Genomic DNA, 22301 nt, shown 5'->3' on the forward strand with positions numbered 1-22301 from the left:
TATTGCGACAACGTACAACAATCTTGGTTTGGTTTACTGTGATATGGGAGAGTACGAAAAAGGAAAAGATTGTTATGAACGAGCGATGGAAATTCAAACGAAAGCATTTGGACCTGACCATGTTAATATTGCGACAACGTACAACAATCTGGGTTTGGTTTACAATAAGATAGGAGAACACAAAAAAGCAAAAATTTTTTGCATACAAGCGATGGAAATCTACACTAAAGCATTTGGACCTGACCATGTTAATAGCGCGACAACGTACAACTATCTGGGTTTTGTTTACAATATGGGAGAGTACGAAAAAGCAAAAGATTGTTATGAACGAGCAATACAATTTTAAGCAAAAGTCCCGATATGTTAATACTGGAATAATGTACGACAATGTTCATTTGGTAATAAACCATCTATAGAAATTGACACTGAGCTACTAGTTGCTAAAAAAGCTTCCGTGTTTGAGAAAATTTACAACGAGATAGAAGAAAGAAGAAATGGATTTGTGGTTCCGTGAATTAAGGAAAAAATTTACACAAAAGTCCAAACAACAACAGTTGTATATAAAAAAGTTTAAATATATTCTTAACAATATTCAATACAAACATTTGTATCTTCAAGTTTTCAATAGTCATTTATTTACTGGAACAGATTTTTCTGTTAGCTAAGAAACTTGTATGGAACTTTTACAGTGTATACGAGATTAGTACGTTTGCAATCTATCTAGTCTGAAGTTGTAAATCTCCTTAAAATGAGGGGAGTGTTTGTTGGGTCATTTTCATGAGAGTAAATCCATATCTTAGAGGAACCATGACAATTTTTCATCCCTTTTGTTGAATGCTGAAATAACCAGAAGACTACTTTGCCATATGAGGATAAAGTTTTTTCTGTATTCATTTTGGTAACTCATAAAATATATTTTTTGTTTATAAGTATTGTAGATGGGTGAATTGGTTGGTAATTGTTAATCGATTCATTATTCCTTCCTGTTTATAGTTGGAATTACTCCCTTAATTTTTGTGACACTCTTCTTTTTAATAACTGAGAAATATGCAATTTACGTAATGTAATAATTTATTTTAATTCTATATTTTCATTTGATGGAGGTATTCACCGATAGTTATGATGTTGAATTTGATGATCTCACTTTCATTTATATTTAACTTTTCTGAAATCAGTTTGCAGTAAGATTATTTATGTAGCTGGGAGCTAAAATTAGAGGCGCGAAAAATGTGTTTCAATGTCATAGAAGTAAAAGACTCATTTGATTGTCCATGTATGGCTAGCCCAATATTTAGTTATAAAAATACCAAGAACGAAATTCCTTTCTATAGCTTTTAAGCCTGATCCAGTATCAATAACTGCTGAATCTTGCAAAATTTAAACGTCTGCTGATCACGAAAATTGTAATTTAAAGGGCACAAGGGGTTTTACGTGTCCTCTAGGGTTACAGTTTGAGTTAGAGATCTTCGAGGATGGCTATAGACAGAAATCAACCGCAGCCATTGTGTATTTTGGAAGACAATCGTTTTAGTTGTCGGAGTATCAAAAACAAAATAACCTTCATCGAAATTTCCTCACAATCGTCTTCTTCTTTTTTCGTATTTGTCCCAGTCTCTCGCGAGTTTCTCCAAAGAATGTGACGTCACGATTCTCAAGCTGTCTTTGAATAAACTGTAGTCCCGCCAAATTGAATCCAACAGTATCCTAAAGATAAAGCAATCATTACATGTGTGCAATAGTTTTATCGAAGTCGATGTAAATATTCAAGAAAATTTGTTCAGTTCATATAATTTGTAAAATCATTTGTTTACTTCAAATGATTTGAAAAGTCATTTCTTCAGTTCGTATGATTTAAAAAGTCATCTGTGAAAGTTTGAAGAACAAAATTCAAAAACTCAAGTCGATTAATTTAGCAAAATTTAATGAACTAGAGAAAAATGAAATCTTCTTACTCTTCATTATTTTTGTTTCTAAATACATACTTTTTTCTGTTGTTAATACATAAAAGTATATTCTATGAACCTTTTTAATACAAAGCCAAATTCCGTATTAAAATTGGCACTGTGTTGTGAAAGAAAGCCTTAATTGCTCTTAACAATTCAGAATTGACGACTTTTTCATGTTTAGTTTACAGTCATTAAAGTGTCGACAATATTTACCACGAATAAATAAACGGTCGTGTAGCGCATTTTAAAATTACAAGAGAAATTTGGCGATACTTGCGGTTTATTGAACGTACAACTTCCTACCTTCATTTCGCGAACTCGGCTACGACAATGTGATCTGATAGAGTCTATTACTGGCAGTAGTTCAGGAGTGGATATGATCTTGTTGTGATGTATTCTATCGTAACAAAATATGAAAAAAATGAAAAATATCCAGCACTGTACATAGGTATTTCACCAATTGTATCAAATATTAAGAAATACTGATGGAACGTGATGAAATTCTTAGGGAATGATTTAAAGACAGACGTATTGAAAAAAATATCGACCGAAACCAAAAACAAAATTACGTCTTAATCTTACCGCAGCAGAAAGAACAGACATCGACAACTTAACTCTGTTTCCAAACCTTTCTAAACAATCACGTACATCTGGGATTAGCAAAATTTGAAAACGAAACCTATACCATGTGAACTAATGACACAGGAGTCAAAATACATTTCACTTTACCTTAATCCACTCAAGAAGAAGTTTCAGTACATCAATAACATAGTCAAACGGTAACACAAGCAATGATTCTTCAAGTTCGCTGAAATTAAATAATTTAGATGATTTGTAGAAAACACTTGCTTCATAAGATACCTCTCTACTGTATTCTAATAACATTTAAAATTTAATTCCTTTAGTAACACCAACGAGACACTTTGCCATACTTTACCTTTAAAATACTCTGAATTAACTTTTAGTACAAACAACGATTCTTCACGGGATAATTTGCTGCTATTTATAATACTTCAACCTTACCTTGACTTTACTTTTTTCACCACTAGAAGTACATACTGTACAGGCTGTGAGAAGAAAAAATATTTTACAAACGTCGTATGTATATGGGCCGGGAAAAGGAGGTTGACAGAGACAGGCATTCAATCGTAGAACAACAATATTTATGGCCTCCATCTTCGTCCTCAAGATATTTTATTTCATTATTACAAATCCTGTGTATTTTACATTTAACTTTCATTTTTTCTAGAGTTGTTATAAATGTAAAGCCATCTCATCTATTTTTTCCTTATCTACGTACGTACGTAGGTAAGTCTTGTAATCTTACCATTACATTAATATTTACATTAATCATGTTCAACATGCACGTGGCTTTCACCTTGTACCACGTGGCCTTCATGTTGTTCTTAAATGCAAACATTGAAGATATAGTAAACTTACACTGACATTACCAAAGGCAGGAAGAATCGGATGAATGACGCGCTTTGGAAGCTGTTCAAAGGAAAGAAAATGTATGTGTGAACAAAAAGAACTTGTGTAATAAACGAAATTGGGATTTTCTGAATAAATCAGACAATAGTGAAGGGTGAAGGGCGTGGTTCCAATTAGAGAGTGTGGAATTATTGGTGGTAGTTTCATGGGTAGGTCAGTGCAGAGCGTGGTCCCAATTAGACAGTATGAAAATGATGTTGGTTTTATTGGTAGAGTTTAATAACAGTGTAGGGCGTTGTCCCAATTAGAGAGTAAGAAAATATTATTGGTGGTTTCATGTATAGGGTTAAATGACGATGCAGGGCGTGGTCCCAATTAAACAGTATGAAAATATTGGCTGTGGTTTCACAGGTAGGGTTTAGTAACAGTGTAGGGCATTGCCCCAATTAGAGAGTAAGAAAATGTTATTGGTGGTTTCACGGGTAGGGTTAAATAACGATGCAGGGCGTGGTCCAAATTAGAGAGTAAGAAAATATTGGCGGTGGTTTCTCAGGTAGGGTTTAATAACAGTATAGGGCATTGCCCCAATTAGAGAGTAAGAAAATATTATTGGTGGTTTCATGGGTAGGGTTAAATAACGATGCAGGGCGTGGTCCAAATTAGAGAATAAGAAAATGTTGGTGGTGGTTTCACAGGTAGGGTTTAATAACAGTGTAGGGCGTTGTCCCAATTAAAGTGTTTAGTCTAGGAAAGTTTTGTAATGTTGCCGGTCATCGTTATTTAAGATTGCTCATTTAAGATTTAAGATTGTCTATACGTATAACATAAACATTTTGTAGATGCGCAGAGCAAGAAATAACAAACCTTTCATTTAAGATTTAAGATTGTCTATACGTATAACATAAACATTTTGTAGATGTGCAGAGCAAGAAACAACAAACCTTTCATTTAAGATTTAAGATTGTCCATACGTACAACATAAACATTTTGTAGATGTTCAGGGCAAGAAATAACAAACCTTTCATTTAAGATTGTCTATACGTATAACATAAACATTTTGTAGATGTGCAGAGCAAGAAATAACAAACCTTTCATTTAAGATTTAATATTGTCTATACGTATAACATAAACATTTTGTAGATGTGCAGAGCAAGAAATAACAAACCTTTCATTTAAGATTTAAGATTGTCTATACGTATAACATAAACATTTTGTAGATGTGCAGAGCAAGAAACAACAAACCTTTCATTTAAGATTTAAGATTGTCCATACGTACAACATAAACATTTTGTAGACGTTCAGGGCAAGAAATAACAAACCTTTCATTTAAGATTGTCTATACGTATAACATAAACATTTTGTAGATGTGCAGAGCAAGAAATAACAAACCTTTCATTTAAGATTTAATATTGTCTATACGTATAACATAAACATTTTGTAGATGTGCAGAGCAAGAAACAACAAACCTTTCATTTAAGATTTAAGATTGTCTATACGTATAACATAAACATTTTGTAAATGTTCAGGGCAAGAAATAACAAACCTTTCATTTAAGATTGTCTATACGTATAACATAAACATTTTGTAGATGTGCAGAGCAAGAAATAACAAACCTTTCATTTAATATTTAATATTGTCTATACGTACAACAAAAACATTTTGTAGATGTGCAGAGCAAGAAATAACGAACCTTTCATTTAAGATTTAAGATTGTCTGTGCGTACAACATAAACATTTTGTAGATGTGCAGAGCAAGAAATAACAAACCTTTCATTTAAGATTGTCTATTCGTATAACATAAACATTTTGTAGATGTGCAGAGCAAGAAATAACAAACCTTTCATTTAAGATTTAATATTGTCTATACGTATAACATAAACATTTTGTAGATTTGCAGAGCAAGAAATAACAAACCTTTCATTTAAGATTTAAGATTCTCCATACGTATAACATAAACATTTTGTTGATGTGCAGAGCAAGAAATAACAAACCTTTCATTTAAGATTTAAGATTGTCTATACGTACAACATAAACATTTTGTTGATGTGCAGAGCAAGAAATAACAAACCTTTCATTTAAGATTGAAGATTGTCTATACGTATAACATAAACATTTTGTAGATGTGCAGAGCAAGAAATAAAAACCTACCGTTTTGTCTTTTGTCACATGACTCGCTTTATGTTCAAGTTCTTTCTGTCTTTCTTCCTTATACAATTCAATAGCCTCCATGATTTTTTCAGCCTAATGAAAAGATAAGAGAACAAACATCAACATAGTAATCTCCAGGCGTATATTGTATATTATACTGTAATATCCTCCAAGTATCCCAATCATACTGTATAATCTTCCAAATATCTATATTCTACTATAATATCCTCCAAGTACCCCGTCTCAATGTAAGCTTAAACACTTGGTCTCAGATATGCACAGTCTTCACATGTCTTTGGTGTACTACAGTTTTCAATATATCTGTATAATTTTGAGGTATCTTTCAGGTACTACAGGGGGGACTGGGCACAAAACCAATAAAATTAACTTGCAATGCTAATACAACAACAAAACTAACTCCTTTGATCGTCTCGATAGTTTTCTTGCCAGCTTTAACAGCTTCTGTGTCTTGTTCACCTGGAATCTAAACAACATCATGGTTTAAATAAATGAATTTATTTAGTGCAATAAATGCAACTTCCACAAGATACTTCCATAGTGAAAGTATATAAAAAATACAGAGTAGTATGGCTGAAGATGGAGCATACGTATCTCATGTTACATAGTAAAAAGAATCTTACAATTGTTTCAACTCCTGTTACGGCGCTTTCTTCGTAAGCTGCTTCCCTCTCCTAAATAGAAAATTAAAATAAACATTGAAAGTACAGGTACTATATGCATATTTTTGCAGCTCCAGCAAAAGATCAATGTTTAGTACCATTTCTCTCTCCTCCTCGACAAACAACGGTTCGTCCGTTCGTTCCCAGAGTCTTAACGATTTATCATGTGACCCACTAATCTATAAGATAAAATAAAATGCATGTGGAACTGGGGTGTTAAGAATAAGTGTTGAAGTTTGAGTAAATGGTACTCTTGTTGATAATAACGTTCTTCGTTCATTCTATCATTCATATCAAGCAAACTTATGTTTAACATTATCTAAAACCTTCCATACTTGACACTTACAACAAACTCCACATTATCTAAAACCTTCCATACTTGACACTTACAACAAACTCGACATCATCTAAAACTTTCCATACTTGACACTTACAACAAACTCGACATTATCTAAAACCTTCCATACTTGACACTTACAACAAACTCGCCGTCATGGCTGATTGCAAGAATCCATATTTCTGAATGATGACCTTCTAAGGTCGTAACATGAAGAAATCTGTCAGCGTCCCAATATTTTATCGTTTTATCTTTACTTGCACTGAAGAAATAATGAGTTTTTGGCACGAACTGCACGGCCATGACACTAAAAGAAGAATAAAGCTGTTATAATATAAAGAGCGAATATACATGTAGGTATTACTAGGTGTAATGTTGTTAACATGAGAATATAAGGTACACAATGAAAGTACATGTAGGTATTACTAGGTGTAAGGTTGATAACATGAGAATATAAGGTACACAACGAAAGTACATGTAGGTATTACTAGGTGTAATGTTGATAATATGCGAATATAAGGTACACAACGAAAGTACATGTAGGTATTACTAGGTGTAATGTTGATACCATGAGAATATAAGGTATGAAATGAAAGTACATATAGGTATTGTGGAGTGTAATTTTGATAACATGCGGGTAAAAAATATGCAGGAAATCTGCGTATAAAACAATTGAGGACGTGGTTTACTAGTATGTTATAGACGTACGAGGTATGGTGATGACGAAACAATGATGTAACCAGGGTAAGAGGGTTTAATAGAGTATAATGAAGATGTACATAGTCGACGAGTGTATAGTAGGATATTATCGACTGTTTTAGGCTATCATATATTACTATCAAAAAATTGCGTATCTGTCATTTAAAATTACATTGTGCGTACCTGTCATCATGGGCGAATATTGATTTGCGACAATCACCAAAATCCAAACCCCAAATCTTAATGTTCTTGTCAACGCCACCAGAAACGAGGAGAACGTTATCCTGTAAAAAATGAATCAAGGATGACAAAAATACGAATCCAAACACAGAGAAAAGTTTGAAAAATAAATAACGACGCCATTGAAAAGCGTTCACTCACGCAAAGTGGTCAAGAGATGGACCGCTACACGCTCTACACTTTCACAACAGAGGATTGGTAAAAATTTACACGGTCATACGTAGTTGACATTAATAATTTTCATTACATTCTCATAATCATCGCTCATTTTAAAATTCTTTAGTTTACGTCACAAACCTAAACTTCCTCGTTTGGGTTTAAAGCAACATTGAAGAAAAGCTTACCCAGCAAAATTTACATTCTTTTGAACTGTCGCATAAATTATTAATGCATTATTTAAAATTGATTCACTTTATAATTTTATTTAGAAAATATCTAACTCGAAAAGCTATTGCCAAATGACTTATTTACAGCTTGGTAATGTATCTTTTGTGCATACGTATTTTTCTTCTATTTTGTGGTAAAGTTCTTTCAACCAAAAATAAAAAACATATTATAAAACATGATATCAAAACAGAGTTGGAAGCCGTTCTTGTGAGCTTGACAAAAACAGCATAATTTTAGCTGCGACAGCTAAAACGGATGTGACGTATACGAAATGTATGACGTAGGCTAAGGATTCTTCTCACAAACACAATCCACTGCTATCAAATACGACAGTCAAACGTTGATACTTTGAAACACACGTCATATGAATAAAACGTACCGTTGATATATCCATGGTAACAACAGGTAATTTATGACCGTAGAGGGATAGGAAGAACTAAATAACGACGCGGGAAAAGTAACCACATTTAAAGAATGAATACAAAAGTAATTAGGATAAATGGACAGGAAAATGCTTATTCAGTTAAATTTTTGAGACTTCTTTAAATCAAATTAAAACGTTGATGGAAAGCATACATTAATCCAATGTTACGTAACTATATTAAAGTCAAAAATATCGCCTTCTTTTTACAAGAGTGGATTTTTTTAGTGAATTTTTTTATAGGTAAAGGAAACAGTTCTAACTCAAAGTGCATTTTGTCGTGATTCATAGAAAAACAAATGGGTGAATTTCGTACAAGGAGTCATTTTTAAAGTGATCTACAGTAACAAATGAAAATATTCTAACAACTGCTATCCAATATGCTACCCAGGATCATCAACTGCTATCAAATACTATCAACTGCTATCCAATATCATCAACTGCTATCCAATATCATCAACTACGTACAAAAATATTTAACAACTTACCTTCAATGTATCAGTGAAGAAAATTTTCATTGTAAAATCAAGCAAAGCCACGGCAATAAACTTTTGATTTGGACTGCAACGAATGTTTGCACGTGATTGAATAAAAGATCATAAATACACATACCCTTCCCCCCACCCCAAAGGCCAATACATCAACAACTAACCTGAACTTTACACACATTACGTCATCATTCATTTTTAATGTTCGCGCATGACAAATACTTAATCTTTGACTAAACAAAATAATACAAAATGAATCACCCAATTGTACAACGAAATACATAAACAAATTAAACAATATTGAATCATACAATTAGAAAATGTTAAGCTGAGATTGAACAAACAAAAAGTGGATGGTCACATTTAACCACTTTTCTTTACAAACATCATGAAATGCACAAGAAAAACAAGAGAAAAACTTTAGAACACAAGCTTCAACACAATTAGTACATGAAGTTGTTTTTTCTCCGACAGACAATGGACATTTTTCGTCTTACAATGAGAAAAATCACGTTGAGTGCAAACGTTGCTTTACATGCAAATTATTTAATACCTGGTCGTTGAATAGTTCTCATCCGTAATCAAATCAAATTCCCAAAATTTTACATCCTTGTCACCACTTCCTGAGGCGAATAGCGTCTAGAAATTGATAAAATCATCATTTCTAGATGAACGTACGTAGTCTGGAGCCCCCTCCGCCACCGGGGGGGGGGAGGTGAAGCATACGTCACTTGTCTCGTCAAGGAGTTACAAAATGACAAGCAGCAGAATAACTTAAGTTTGCCAACAAAAAGATCGCTGCTATTTTTGTTAGAGAAATAATCGAAAGGAAGCATATTAAGAAGGGCGTGGCAGTCAACAAATTTTGTCAAAAATGTTACTTTCCAACGACTGGACCTAAAATATGTTTTTTAAATAAAGTAAAGTCCCTTACATTATCGGGAGCTAAACACAACGACCAAATAGCACCATCGTGTGCGTCCACAGTTTCAAGCAATGAACCAGACGAAACGTCAAATATTTGGAGTTTGCCTGCCTGTAAAGGAAATTTAGAGGGTCAACATCTTACATTGTCTCAATACTTTATAAAGTCATCTTCACTATTGTTGTATACCTTAGTACCAACAACAACGTGTCTGTCACATGACCTTACATTGTCTTACTACTTTATAAAATCACATTCACTAATGCTGAATACCTTAGTACCAACAACAATGTGTCTGTCACCAGGTACAAAAAACGAACTTAGACAATAACCAGAAGACATTGTTCTGATGCATTTCTGAGTCGATCTATAAATTTGTTAGAAATATCATCACAGGTTGACATAGACACAGTCACTGTTTCGACCCACAAACAATGATAGCGTAGAGTATGTAAGTCTGTTACTGTAATTTTACATCCTTCAGGATGCTATTTTAATCCTTGCATAATGGTTTTTTTAGTAAACTTTGATTTTTTCAGACATCTCCATTTGAAATTACTCGAACCTTATTCCCCTAACAAAAAGAATGACTATCCTGTTGGTACAACTTGATAAAAATTAAAAAATATGCATCATTGTACGTTTTAGTTAAAGAAATTACAAGCAAATACACAAACACAACTTCAAAAATCTGTTTATTGTACCTGTTCCACAATTTAACACTTTCAGCTGCGCCAGAGAGGATGCAGGAATCGTCAGAATTGAATGACAAAGTCCTAAAGTAACAAAGCTAGCTAAAAATCAACTAAATCAAGGGTGAAGTTCACAAAATAAAATATGCGCCATCATAAATAAGTGAAAAATACTACAAAATGCGGATGAAGCGAAAATAACAACAACACAACAAAATTAATCATTTTCTCACATGCAATTATTTCTAACCATTGAACCGCTATGTAAAATTAAAATACATTTGCTCTTAGGGGTCAATCAGATGAAGTGAGCTGTTACAGTATGACGCTTCAAAAGGCACATGATATTTAAGACTTTAACTTATTGTCATCACATTCCAGATTATTGAGATCTACGTAGCCACATACCTTACATCACTACGATGACCAGGTGTCTTTATGGAAAGTATATTAGTTGAATCTTTCTTTTCTTCACCGAAGACATGAAACTCTACGCTGTTGTTGTGTAGTAATAATGAAATCTGTAGAAATTTAAAAAACTTTTTATTTCAAGTGGATGAAACTAATTCCATAGTATCCAGTATACTACGCATTCTTTACATGTACAAACAAGATGATAAAAAATGACGAAAGACTATTTCTCATCGTTCAAAATGACTATTTGACAACAGTTGGAATTATACAGAAACATCAATTTAACACATCCATAGTTCTCAAATATAAAATAAAATCGCGGTCAAACATAATGAGATACCTTTAGATCATTATTTGAATTCAATGCAAAGTCAAATGACCTAATAAGAAAAAAAACATTGTTTGTATTTTAAAATGGCGGAAAGCAAAACAAGTGAATGAACGACGTACGTATGTACGAGGAGGACTAGAAACGAATATTCAATCGTAAAAATCGTTTAAAAATAATTTTTTTATTCCGCCATTTTGAACAAGCAATTTTTAAAACTGACATTGTAAAGCGGCTTAAAAATATTGCATTTATGAAAGTGTTAGAAAACAACATTGATTAATTTCAAATAACGATAAACTTTTTCTCTGTTATATTTAAAAAAAAACATCCGTTGAGAAAATCACGTCTAGAAAAATTCTCTCTCTCACACAAAACGCTTGACTTCCACAAACGAATTACAATGTTTGTACTCCATACATCATTTTACCTTATCTTTGAGGTCGCTTTAACATCGGGTAATTTTATAATCTCGTCTTCGACGGTGGCTAAGACGTTTTCAGAAACCTGATAAAATAAAAGTAATGTTAAAACATGTTTCAAAAATAAGACAAATAGTGCGCAAATACACAATTAAAATGTTGGAACAACGCACATCTGATTCTTCTTATGTATTTCTGTTTCTACGTTTTCAAAATCTATTTCATTTCAAGAAACAAAACCAAATATGCTCCAGGATTTTGACATAATATATAAGAACTACTCACAAATAAAGAGAAATATCACAATGTTACAGAAACGAGGCAAGATTGTGATGTCTTAGCGTAAACTACGTATATTTTGATTTGTCAAAATTCTTTGCACACAAATTTCATATACAAAAATTATCTAACCGTCAGCTCGTCGGCTTCCAATCCTTGTGATCTAGGAATAAAAAATGGTAAAAAATATCACATGTATGAAAATAAAAAAAGCTTGAGTACAGTTTTAAAATTTTAAAGTCAACAACCTTTGCTTCTTTAAAATCTTTTTTCGTTTTTTTGCCAAGCGTTTTTTTATTTCGTCTTCTGATGCAAGACGAAACATTTCTAACGTAGAATTAGCACCCTAAACAAATAAAATTTTTCTTCACATAACCACATCTTTTCTTTAGTCCTCTCGTGAAATAAGAAATATTCATTATATTTTGTAAAATTCATTCATAACCGTGAATGTTTTTGACATACGTAAAATACTACATTCTCAACTTCGTTATCATGAAATGAATAATGACAACCTATGGTGGACATTAGAATGGAGTTTTTCCATTGAAAACTGAGCAATATTTGTTACTGCAAGAATTTCTGCTGGGTTTGTAAAAATTGCACGAAAATTACTCAGACAGTTGCTTTTATAATGAACATTCCCTCACGATGTCAACACGACTCTCGGTGACCGCAGCAAAATTGACATGTAAATTAAAGATTTTGTTCTCCATAATTGAATACCAAACCCACTTCTTAGAAAGCTGTGCGTTGCTATTGTCTAGGATTTTAAATAGTACAATAAAATACAATAAGCTATAGAATTATAAAGAACGAAAAGTTAATGTTTATCATTAGTGTCTGATTAATCCATTAAGAAAAGCCATGTATATTTGATACAAGGTTGAAACATAAAGCTGAGCAGTAGCCACATAATGTTCATCATCTCCATAGCAATTCTTTACAATCCAAAATCCCCCAAAAAAAATTCTTACATAACGTACGTACATGACAACCAATATAAGTTCGTGAAAGATCGCAATACAGCGACACTACGCGATCAGTTGAGCTTCTCATGACAGAGCCAATCAATGTACACGAAAGCAATTCCTATTGAAATTCGAAATAAAAAAGTTGAAATCCGAGTTGAAACTAGAACTAAATGCTTATATATGAATTTAAAAACTAGACTAAATGCTTGATGCTGTGGCGACAGGTCTAATGCAGATGGCCAAATTATAAACACAAAGTTTATTAGAAATTTTATTAGTTTAACTTAACATAGTAATATTCACTAAAATCGACAACAATCCTATGCACAAATATCAACCAACATTCCTAATACTGTATACCTCACAAATATTCACCCATAGTCCTAATGGACCTCACAAATATCCATCAACGTTCCTAATACACCAACAAATATCCACCAACAATCCTAGTACTACCTCATTGTAACTACGCATTGTAACTAAACATGTTAAAAACGCTTATTTTCCCTTTGGTTTTCTGAATTTAAGTAGCATCCACTATTATCCCTCGTGCATCATGCAAGACAACGCAGAGAAATTACCACCAAACACCTCTTATGTACCTCTATTTCTCCTACACTATCCTCGCTAGATTGCGTTGCTGTCTTTCGTTTTCTCGTTTCTTCGCGTCTTTCTGTTCTATCATCTTTGTACTCAATTTTCCAAACTCTCAATTCACTATCAGCACAACCAGTAATTAATCTTGTTTCATTCTTGACGACGACAAAGCCCCAAACCTTAAAAAAATGTACATTACAGTGACTTTATTACTGTTCCTAAATCCCTGTTTCTAGCCAAGTATTCATCCTTATTCTTTTACGGAGAGTGAAGGGTAGACAACTCCTACATCCTATCATAACAACAAATTCATAGGTTCCATTCACCTCTGTTTTATGACCAACCAAGGTAAGAAAACAATGCTGTGAATCAAGATCCCAAAATTTCACGTAAGTGTCTTTGGAACTAGGAAAGACAAAACCATCAAATATAAACTAGCAAAGCCATTGAAGATGAAAATAGATCTTCTACATTTACCTAGTTATAAGAACATTTTGAAAATGAAGAAACCGACAACAAGTCACCATTCCTTTATGACCTTTAAGTCTGAAGAAATATCAAATTTTAGAACATTGTGGTCATACATACATACACATCATTTATCTCTTTCTCAACAAACATTGCTATATAATAAAGAACTCGCAAACTTTGACATTTCTGTCATAGGATACGTAGCTTCTAAGCTTTACAACATATGTACAGTATGTATGCAGGTGGCAAGACCTCAGTTTAAATATTCCACTGTAACTCAGTAAGTCATACCCCTACACTCAGTTCATAAGTATTTAGAAAGCCATACCTGACTTTTATTTAGTAAGTCATACTCCCCACTCTCAGTTTGTAAGTCATACTTCCACTTTTATTTAGTAAGTCATACTCCCACTTTTATTTAGTAAGTCATACTCTCACTCTCAGTTAGTAAGTCATACTCTTCACTCTCAGTTAGTAACTTATACCCCCAACACTTTTAAAAAGTCAGTAACATAAAAAACATACAGTGTGCGAATTAACGGTGTGCAATGTGCAATTTGCACATCGTTTTAACTAAAATGAAAACAATTGCACATCACTTTTTCAAACGATGTGCAAAAATCAGCGGTTTTAATGAAAAACACAGTCGTAAATCATATGAATTTGTTCAAGTTTAAGAATATTAATTTAGCAATTAGCGCTATATAATAATTAACGTAATATCGATTTGATTATACCTCTAAAGAAATACTTTTGTCAAAAAAATTGCACATCGTTTTTTCTGAACTAATTCGCACATTGAAAACATGTAAAGAGAAATACCTTACTTTGGAATATCAACATAATCATAGCTGCGTAAAAGCAGTATTGATAATGCACATTTAATGAACACCACAAGTTTTTTTACAGCAAAAATGTTTCAACATCTCATGATGCCACCTTCATATAAATACACTTATCATTTATTCTAATCAATATTTCATTGTAATATTTATATATAATCTACTCATAATTGTATAAATTGTATCACTGTATCATATTTCTCTTATTTATATTCATCACATACATAATACTCTTTATTATACTGAAGATGGCATCATAAGATGTTGAAACATGTTTATTTTAAAAAACTTGTCATATAACATTAAATGATCATAATCATACCTGAACATTCCTGAGTCATTAATTATATCCCAAACAATGACATCTGTATCCTATAGTAGTGGCAGAAAACAACACAAATGAATTGTTTACATTTTATAAACTACCATTCACAATTTATAGCAATTGATTTAAGTGTCATAAAAATCACAATTAAAGAATACCTTTGATCCAGACACCAATTTGACACCAGTATAATCATAGTTAAGAGCTGTAACTGCTGTCTTGTGACCACTAGAAGAAATTCAATGAAACAAAAGATGAAATAATTTTTTAATCTTTTATTCAAGATATGGCAAGAATAGAAAATGCCTAATGAAGATGGTTGCTTTGGCATCTTTGAAAACATTAGAGCTGATACACATCCATTCACCAGAATTAATAATTTTTACACTAAAACACAAGTCTGCACTTCACTCCACAGTAATGCAATAGTGCGACATTGACTATGTCACTGCTTGATACTATATTTTTAGGGACGATACTGGTTGTATTGACCATTCTTACAGTTTCAGAAGTTTACGTGCAAATTTACAAGGCATTCAAGGTTGATTTATCTTTCATTGATTTTGTATACTTAAATTTGAAACTTTCCATGTTCCTTTTGGTTGAGAGTGTGTAAAAATGTCTTCAAGTAGCAACTTGTTCACTGGCAAATTTTCTCAATTGAGTTTTGAACTGCTTTGTGATTGGAACACAGAAGTTGCAATGGCAAACTAAAGGCTAAATAGGGCAAATGCACCATCAGCAACATCTGTACAAGTTGTAACCCTCTTCAGGATACCTCTTATACCTTGTTGCTTGCATTGTGGGTCTTAAAGTTGGAAAATTTTTGGTTGATGTGCCTAGCACGTATATTATAATAGTGAGCTGAGTTATATTAACTGTTTGTTTACTGAAAAATTTTTTGAAATGAGTTTTCGATCGTTTTGTAATTGGAAATCAGAAGTACCGATGGTAAACAAATGGTTGAGCATAGACCAAAATGAAAAATATATTCCATGACAGGAAATGTACCTAAATGTCACTGAGGATGTACCATTATTTATATTCCAAATTCTGATGACACCATCGCCATACCTAAAATTAAAAATAAACTGCAGGTGGAGGTGCATGTATGCAGGTTAAGCTTTACATTCTTCTCCCTGTAAGAAGATGCAAATTTATTATATACATTAAGATCAAAAGCTGTTCAGTTTTCAAAAGCAAGGAAAGTTATTTTATATGGGCAAATTTTATTACCTGTTGTCAAAGGGATATAATTTATCTAGTCTAAGAAATATGTAGAAATTAAAATAGTTTGGGACTTGTGGGGAATGTACACCAATGATTTTCATTTTTGTTAACATTACATACTGTACAGATTGACTGACATTTTTTTCCTAGATATCAAGATCTTTCAGAATACAAGGGGAAGGGTAGGATCTGGCTTTTATAAGTTAGGAGGTCGAGGATCTGGCTTTTATAAGCAGGGGGGTTGAGCCCCTTCCATTGCCTGACCTTGTGTTTCTTACAACCATACCTTTTACTGTTGAAAGTGTTGATTAGCAACAATGAAGAAAATATCCGGCATCATTTACAAGACATAATGAAATGCTATATTATTTAATTAGATAAGCTGTTTTACTCACCCAACAGCAAGATGTTCAGAGTCAGGACTGAGGCAGAGACATGTCACTTCGCTCTTGTTACCTTGTAAGACATTCACCTAGACATTTAGATAAGCATATCATAAAAACAATTTTTAAATAGTGGAAATCTAACATTGATTAAAGGTTTCAACAATTCTCTTTAAATACTTTTTCGCCAAGTCTAGCGTCCCAAATATATACATTTTCTAGTGCGGGAACAATCGCGCGGCAAATTTCACGTCTTTTCTCGCCACTTTGAACAAGACACACATTAGCTCTAGCACTTCCCACTACGCCAAAGATTCCAGCTTCGACGTAACGCAGATACGATTTTGTTAAGACCATTTTAAAGAAAAACGAAGAGTCCTAAATTTTGGAAATTCATCTTGAACTACTACGAATTGTCTTCCACCCGATTTCCACGTGGGGATTTATGGCGTAAGATTTCCGGCAATATAGATCAGGAGGAGAAAGGGGGGTGTCGTCTAATGGTGTGTTCCACAGTGGGGGAATTTACCAGACCAGATCACGACCAGCTTCATTTGGTCAATATTGGGCGCTGATTGAAAAAACGCTAAATGTGTAGCTTCAATACCAAACTTTCATCATACACAACCAGATATTTTTCCATTGCTAATATGTGTATGCAACTGGGATTTGGTATATCTGACAAGTACAAAAATGTTGTTTGGCCTGTTTTAATCATTTCATTTCAGTTAAGCCTGTTCTCCACGAGCCACGTATCGTAACGTATTGTAGCAAAACGTAAAATGGCGCATGCGTGCTTGTGCATATTGACCATCAAATTCATAAGCACGCATGCGCCATGTTACGTTTTGCTAAGATACGTTACGATACGTGGCTGGTGGAAAGCAGGCTTAATATCTATTCTACATACCTTTCTGAGGATCTAAAAGTATATTGTTAGGTAAGGCTTCAACAAATTTCTTTCTACTTGCATCAAATGAGCAGCATAATATCCAACCATAGCCTTCAACAAATAGGTGGCTGATATCGATGAACAAATACAAATAAATTATGCTGAAGAAAAAATACATGCAGATTATAGTGCCAAAATTCATGTATGGATTTCAATTTAACAATTTTCAAATTTCGTATGGTCTAACATCTAGTTTTATTTGAAATTCATATGATGAATTTAAAAATACGTCGAAGTTGACACGTTCAATGATGATATGAAGATGAATTTACTTCGTTCAATATTGTTCTTTACATCAATAACAAAAGAATGTTGAACAAACAAGATCATGAAATTTGGCGAAAATCTGTGACGTCACGGAAATTTACTACAGCGCAGGCGAAACTCTTCAAGGTAGTTTTAAACCTGCCAAACTTTGATGCCCAAATCTGGAGTTTCTGATCATGAGCTTAAAAGGTTAATAAGGGATTGTTTGTGTTGCAACTTATGCGTTTGGCAAGCGGCGCATATTTCAAAGAATTTGGGGCATGGAAGCCGGACTGTCGACATTTTGGAATCAATATTTGATGGAAAAAGCCCGCCACTTAACCTTCTATCTTTTAATGACCGACTTAAGACATTTCACCCCACCCCCCCTTCTTTTATCTACCCTTGGTAAAACTATCGGAGAGACTTTGTCGCAAACAAAAAGTCTCTAACGTCAAAAAGTCTAGTGTTTTTTCACTAATTGAATACCAACATAGATATTTCAATAGTAGAAGAAAAACAGGCTGATTTCGCAACTGCGTGTGAATTGTCAAAATTCTTGTATTTAAAACTCTTCATTATCTAATCTCAATAAACAAATCTTAATTTTCTTTCACGTTTAAGGTGATATACAAATACAAACTTCTTTCTCTCTACTAAACACCTGAGTCGAATAAACGCCTTTCCTTGAACCGTTACAATTTTTAACAGGCCACAGGATCTTATACGGTAATCACTGATCTGTCCCTTGCTTTAAAAAAATGAACACAACGATGTTTGGTCAAAAGAAATACTCTTGTTATTACAATATACACGTATATAAACTATATACAATTCTCATTGTTCGTGTATGATATATTATCGATATAATGCATGTCAGCCAAGTTTCAAAAAAACAACGTCAGTTTTCTTTACACATCCTCCTTACTTCGATGTAACATTTTGTCTTACATAAATGGGGCAAACAAGTAAATAATTGTTTCCAAACTTTTCCTGACGCAAGAAGTCCATCGAAACGATTGGCTGACTTGTATTTTTATGTCCCTAACGTTTATACTTAAGAAAAAGTTCAAAAAATCGATTTGTGCTAACTACTGGTTACAATAAAAGCCTAAATATTTCCCTACGATGGAACTTCATATAAAAAGGCTTGCAAGATACAATGTTTATTTCGTACGAACCTCATGTATGAAGACCTTTTCAACTATACGTGTTATGTATAACATTAATAGAAATAATCAAAGTTGGATTTCTTATAGCTAAATCTATTCCTTTAAACCTTTCTGTCAAATGAAGTAAAAATATCAATTCTCTGCATTTTTCGAGATGTTTTAAAAAGTTAATAATTACTAGAAGATGACGTTGTTTTTCAGTGAAAAAAACGACGATGTTTTGGTGAACATTTTCGAGTTGTTCATAGACTTCATTGAAAAAGTTTATGGAAATTTGTGAGCCTTCAGTTGTTTCTAAAGAGATAGCAATAAAATTGTTACTAATTGAACGTTTGATCAAATACAGAATCAATAAGAATAAAATGAATGATTTGTTATCAGAAAGCGGATAGTGCTTTGGATTTCTGGTGTAATGTCATGGGAAGACCGAATCAGTCTTCACTAAAACATCACTGTTCCACCAGATATTTTTCAATGTTGCGCAATATCAGACACCAAGCCACTGTAATGATAATTCTAAAGAGAAATGTCAACAAATACGACTCTTGATAAAAACTTAACTATAATGTCATTTTCATAAGGAGTCCCTGTTGATCCAGTTTTGTGCCATTTGTGATCCATCGGGTCGCTTGATAGCCAGATTTTCATTTAGCATTTTCACTTTGTCTTTGAAAGAGGTTTCTGGATTTGGGGATTTCCCCACGTCGTTGGACAAACTTCTAGGTTTAGGTACTGGCTGAATGTTGTTATTCTGCAGGCGAGCAGGACCTGGGTAAGTCGCATACCCATTATCACTCATTCTATCCCGGGCGCGGACTACATGACCATTGTCTCTGTAGACTGTCGAGTTAGGAGCGCCTTTATATTCCGCTGGAGGGCCACTGCCATTGTTGACCAAAAATTGAGGCTTGGGTGGAGGTGGGGGTCTCTGGTAGTAGTCAACCTGATTTTGAGGTAGGGGCGAGAAATTGTTGTCTTTATCCGCGGGAGGTGGAGGCAAAGGAAATTCTTCACTACCGTCATCATCACTATCTTCAACCTTGCCATCGTGAACAAATTTCACTCCAGATGTTGCGAGCTCAGCGTCAGGCGATGGTTGGACGATTTCGGTGCGAACACTGGCGAACTTCACACGACGGGTTCGTCCGTTGGTGTACGACGAATCAAGACCATCATCGTCAGGACCTTCAATAATACGATTTCGCAGCTGATTGGCTCTTGCTTCTCGGAGACGGTCGTCTTCTTCTCGTTGTCTCCGAAGTTCTTCCTCTTTCTCCCAGTCTGCTTGATTCACATGTACAGGCTCGGCAACAGTGCTCACACTTTGTCTAAAAGATTCGTTTTGCTGAAAATCACGAACAAGTTGCTCATCTGCTTCACGACGCCATTGTTGTTCCCTGCGGTTTTTCTCCTCTTCTGATCGTTGCCAGTCTACGCGGGCGCGCGGTTTATCGTCAACCGGCTTTTCCCAGTTTTCTTGTTGAACAGGTACCCGAATGACTCGTACCATTCCTCCATCGACGCTGTCCGTTCCATTCTTACTGTTTGCTTCTTTTGCCAAACGTTCTTGAAATTGCCTTTCAATTTCCGCAGGATCAATATCCAATGAATCATCCTGGCTATTTTGGGGTGAGAAACGCTTCTGATTGGATGGAAACGATCGCTTTGACGACGACGACGTGCTCTTGCTATCTTTCATTCTTCCACATTGAGATCATTCACACACAAATATCCAAGTCTCATGGAGCCCGTGAATGAAAAATTCGAATCTACACTTACGCAATTAAAAATTTTGCCACACAATTTTAAACATAATCCCAAGGTTTGTAAGCGTTATTCACACGATATAAAACTTAATCCTGTCATTAAGGATTATAAATTCAAGATAAAGACATACGTATACTGTAAACAAACCTCTAAAGGAGGACCCTCGGTTACTAAAAATTCAAGGAGAAAGAAAATGGTCATGACCAAACATAAAATCATCTTTTGAAAAACAAATCAACATCATGGAGCAAATTTACCTTCAACAGCCTCAAAATGAACTATCCAGTATCCGGATGCCTTTGGTTGGAATGTAAGTTTGCATAAACCTTTAGAAGGGACAATGAGGAGCAATGAAGAACATTACGAGATTTAGAAAAAACTACGTATAACATGGGCAAAGACTAGGGTTAACATCAGTATTATGATGAATATGTGGGCGGAAGGGCTCCTCCACGACGAGCTCAACGGCCATCATGTCCTCGTGCCTCCGAGGTAGGTTTTTGAGCCAGAGGCTAGGACAAGGACATTCTGATGTAAAACCTACGACCCGTGGATCTCGCTGTCACCGTCCCAGCTCGCTGGGCCATGACAGATGAACCCGGGTGTAAAGGGTGGGGCCAGTACTGCGCACACTGCACTTCACCTTAAAACTCATCTGCGCAGGCTCGAAGGATACGTTCACGTATGCGACGCTTTCAACTCTACTAAGTCCTGTAGCGATGGGAAAGGGGCGAACCGGCAGGTGAAAAATGTCACTGGAAGTCGCAGTCTCAATCCTGCATGCAGGCGGTTCGGGATATTGGTCGCTTGACGTTGACCCGAGATGACAACATCACTCGGAGGCACCCCGAACGACCAAGCAGCCCTTTTTAGGGACAGCACTGCTTGCTCCACAAGGAGAGGGGCCTAGAAAAGGTGGCCTAACCAAAGCTCGTCTCTCTTCCCCCCAGTTGGCTTGCCGTGGTCAACGGGCATCTTTTCTAGCGGTCAAACAACAACAAAGAAAGGAACGTACGCACTCACCGGTATGGGTGCAAAAGCACTGAAGCTGGCATGTTGGAACATCAGAACCATGCTTGACAAAGCTGACAGCAACAGACCTGAACGTCGCTCTGCTTTGATTGCACATGAACTTTCCAGGCTAGATGTCGACATTGCTGGCCTCAGCGAAATTCGCTTCCCCGAAGAAGGCAGCCTTCAGGAGCATGGCGCAGAATATACTCTCTTCTTGTTAGGAAAACCTGCAACAGAAAGGCGTCTCACAGGCGTCGGCTTCATGGTTAGAACCTCCATTGCTTCCAAGTTTGAAAACCTGCCAACTGGCTATTCTGACCGCATCATGTCCATGCGCCTCCCTCTGAAGAACAAAATGTATGCCACGCTCTTCAGTGTGTATGTCCCAACTCTTCAAGCTGTGCCTGCAGAAAAAGACAAGTTCTACTCAGAGCTCCGCAGAGTTCTTTGAAATACCTCCGTAGACGATAAGGTGATAATCCTTGGCGACT

At 34.7% G+C, this 22301-nt stretch overlaps 1 protein-coding gene across 1 annotated transcript; it reads right to left on the bottom strand.

The window, feature by feature from the left end:
• Nucleotides 1-1053: 1053 nt before the first annotated feature.
• LOC124443229 (WD repeat-containing protein 3-like) lies at nt 1054-17075 on the bottom strand. The gene is made up of 33 exons (XM_046993763.1): nt 16840-17075; nt 16672-16748; nt 16058-16120; nt 15205-15274; nt 15044-15093; nt 13886-13954; nt 13735-13813; nt 13414-13587; nt 12828-12929; nt 12086-12183; nt 11970-12000; nt 11567-11643; nt 11149-11188; nt 10803-10915; nt 10407-10478; nt 9976-10069; nt 9712-9813; nt 9331-9416; nt 8942-9010; nt 8778-8850; nt 8248-8304; nt 7425-7525; nt 6684-6849; nt 6304-6384; nt 6167-6217; nt 5944-6009; nt 5526-5618; nt 3387-3437; nt 2970-3013; nt 2676-2754; nt 2529-2578; nt 2250-2343; nt 1054-1704 (listed from the first exon to the last, which is right to left on the bottom strand). Exons 1-33 carry the CDS (start codon nt 17014-17016, stop codon nt 1561-1563), a joined length of 2793 nt encoding a protein of 930 aa, XP_046849719.1. The 5' UTR covers nt 17017-17075; the 3' UTR covers nt 1054-1560.
• Nucleotides 17076-22301: the final 5226 nt, after the last annotated feature.

This window comes from Xenia sp. Carnegie-2017, unplaced genomic scaffold, assembly GCF_021976095.1.
Source record: "Xenia sp. Carnegie-2017 unplaced genomic scaffold, XeniaSp_v1 HiC_scaffold_20, whole genome shotgun sequence".
In the NCBI taxonomy this organism is placed as follows: domain Eukaryota; kingdom Metazoa; phylum Cnidaria; class Anthozoa; order Malacalcyonacea; family Xeniidae; genus Xenia; species Xenia sp. Carnegie-2017.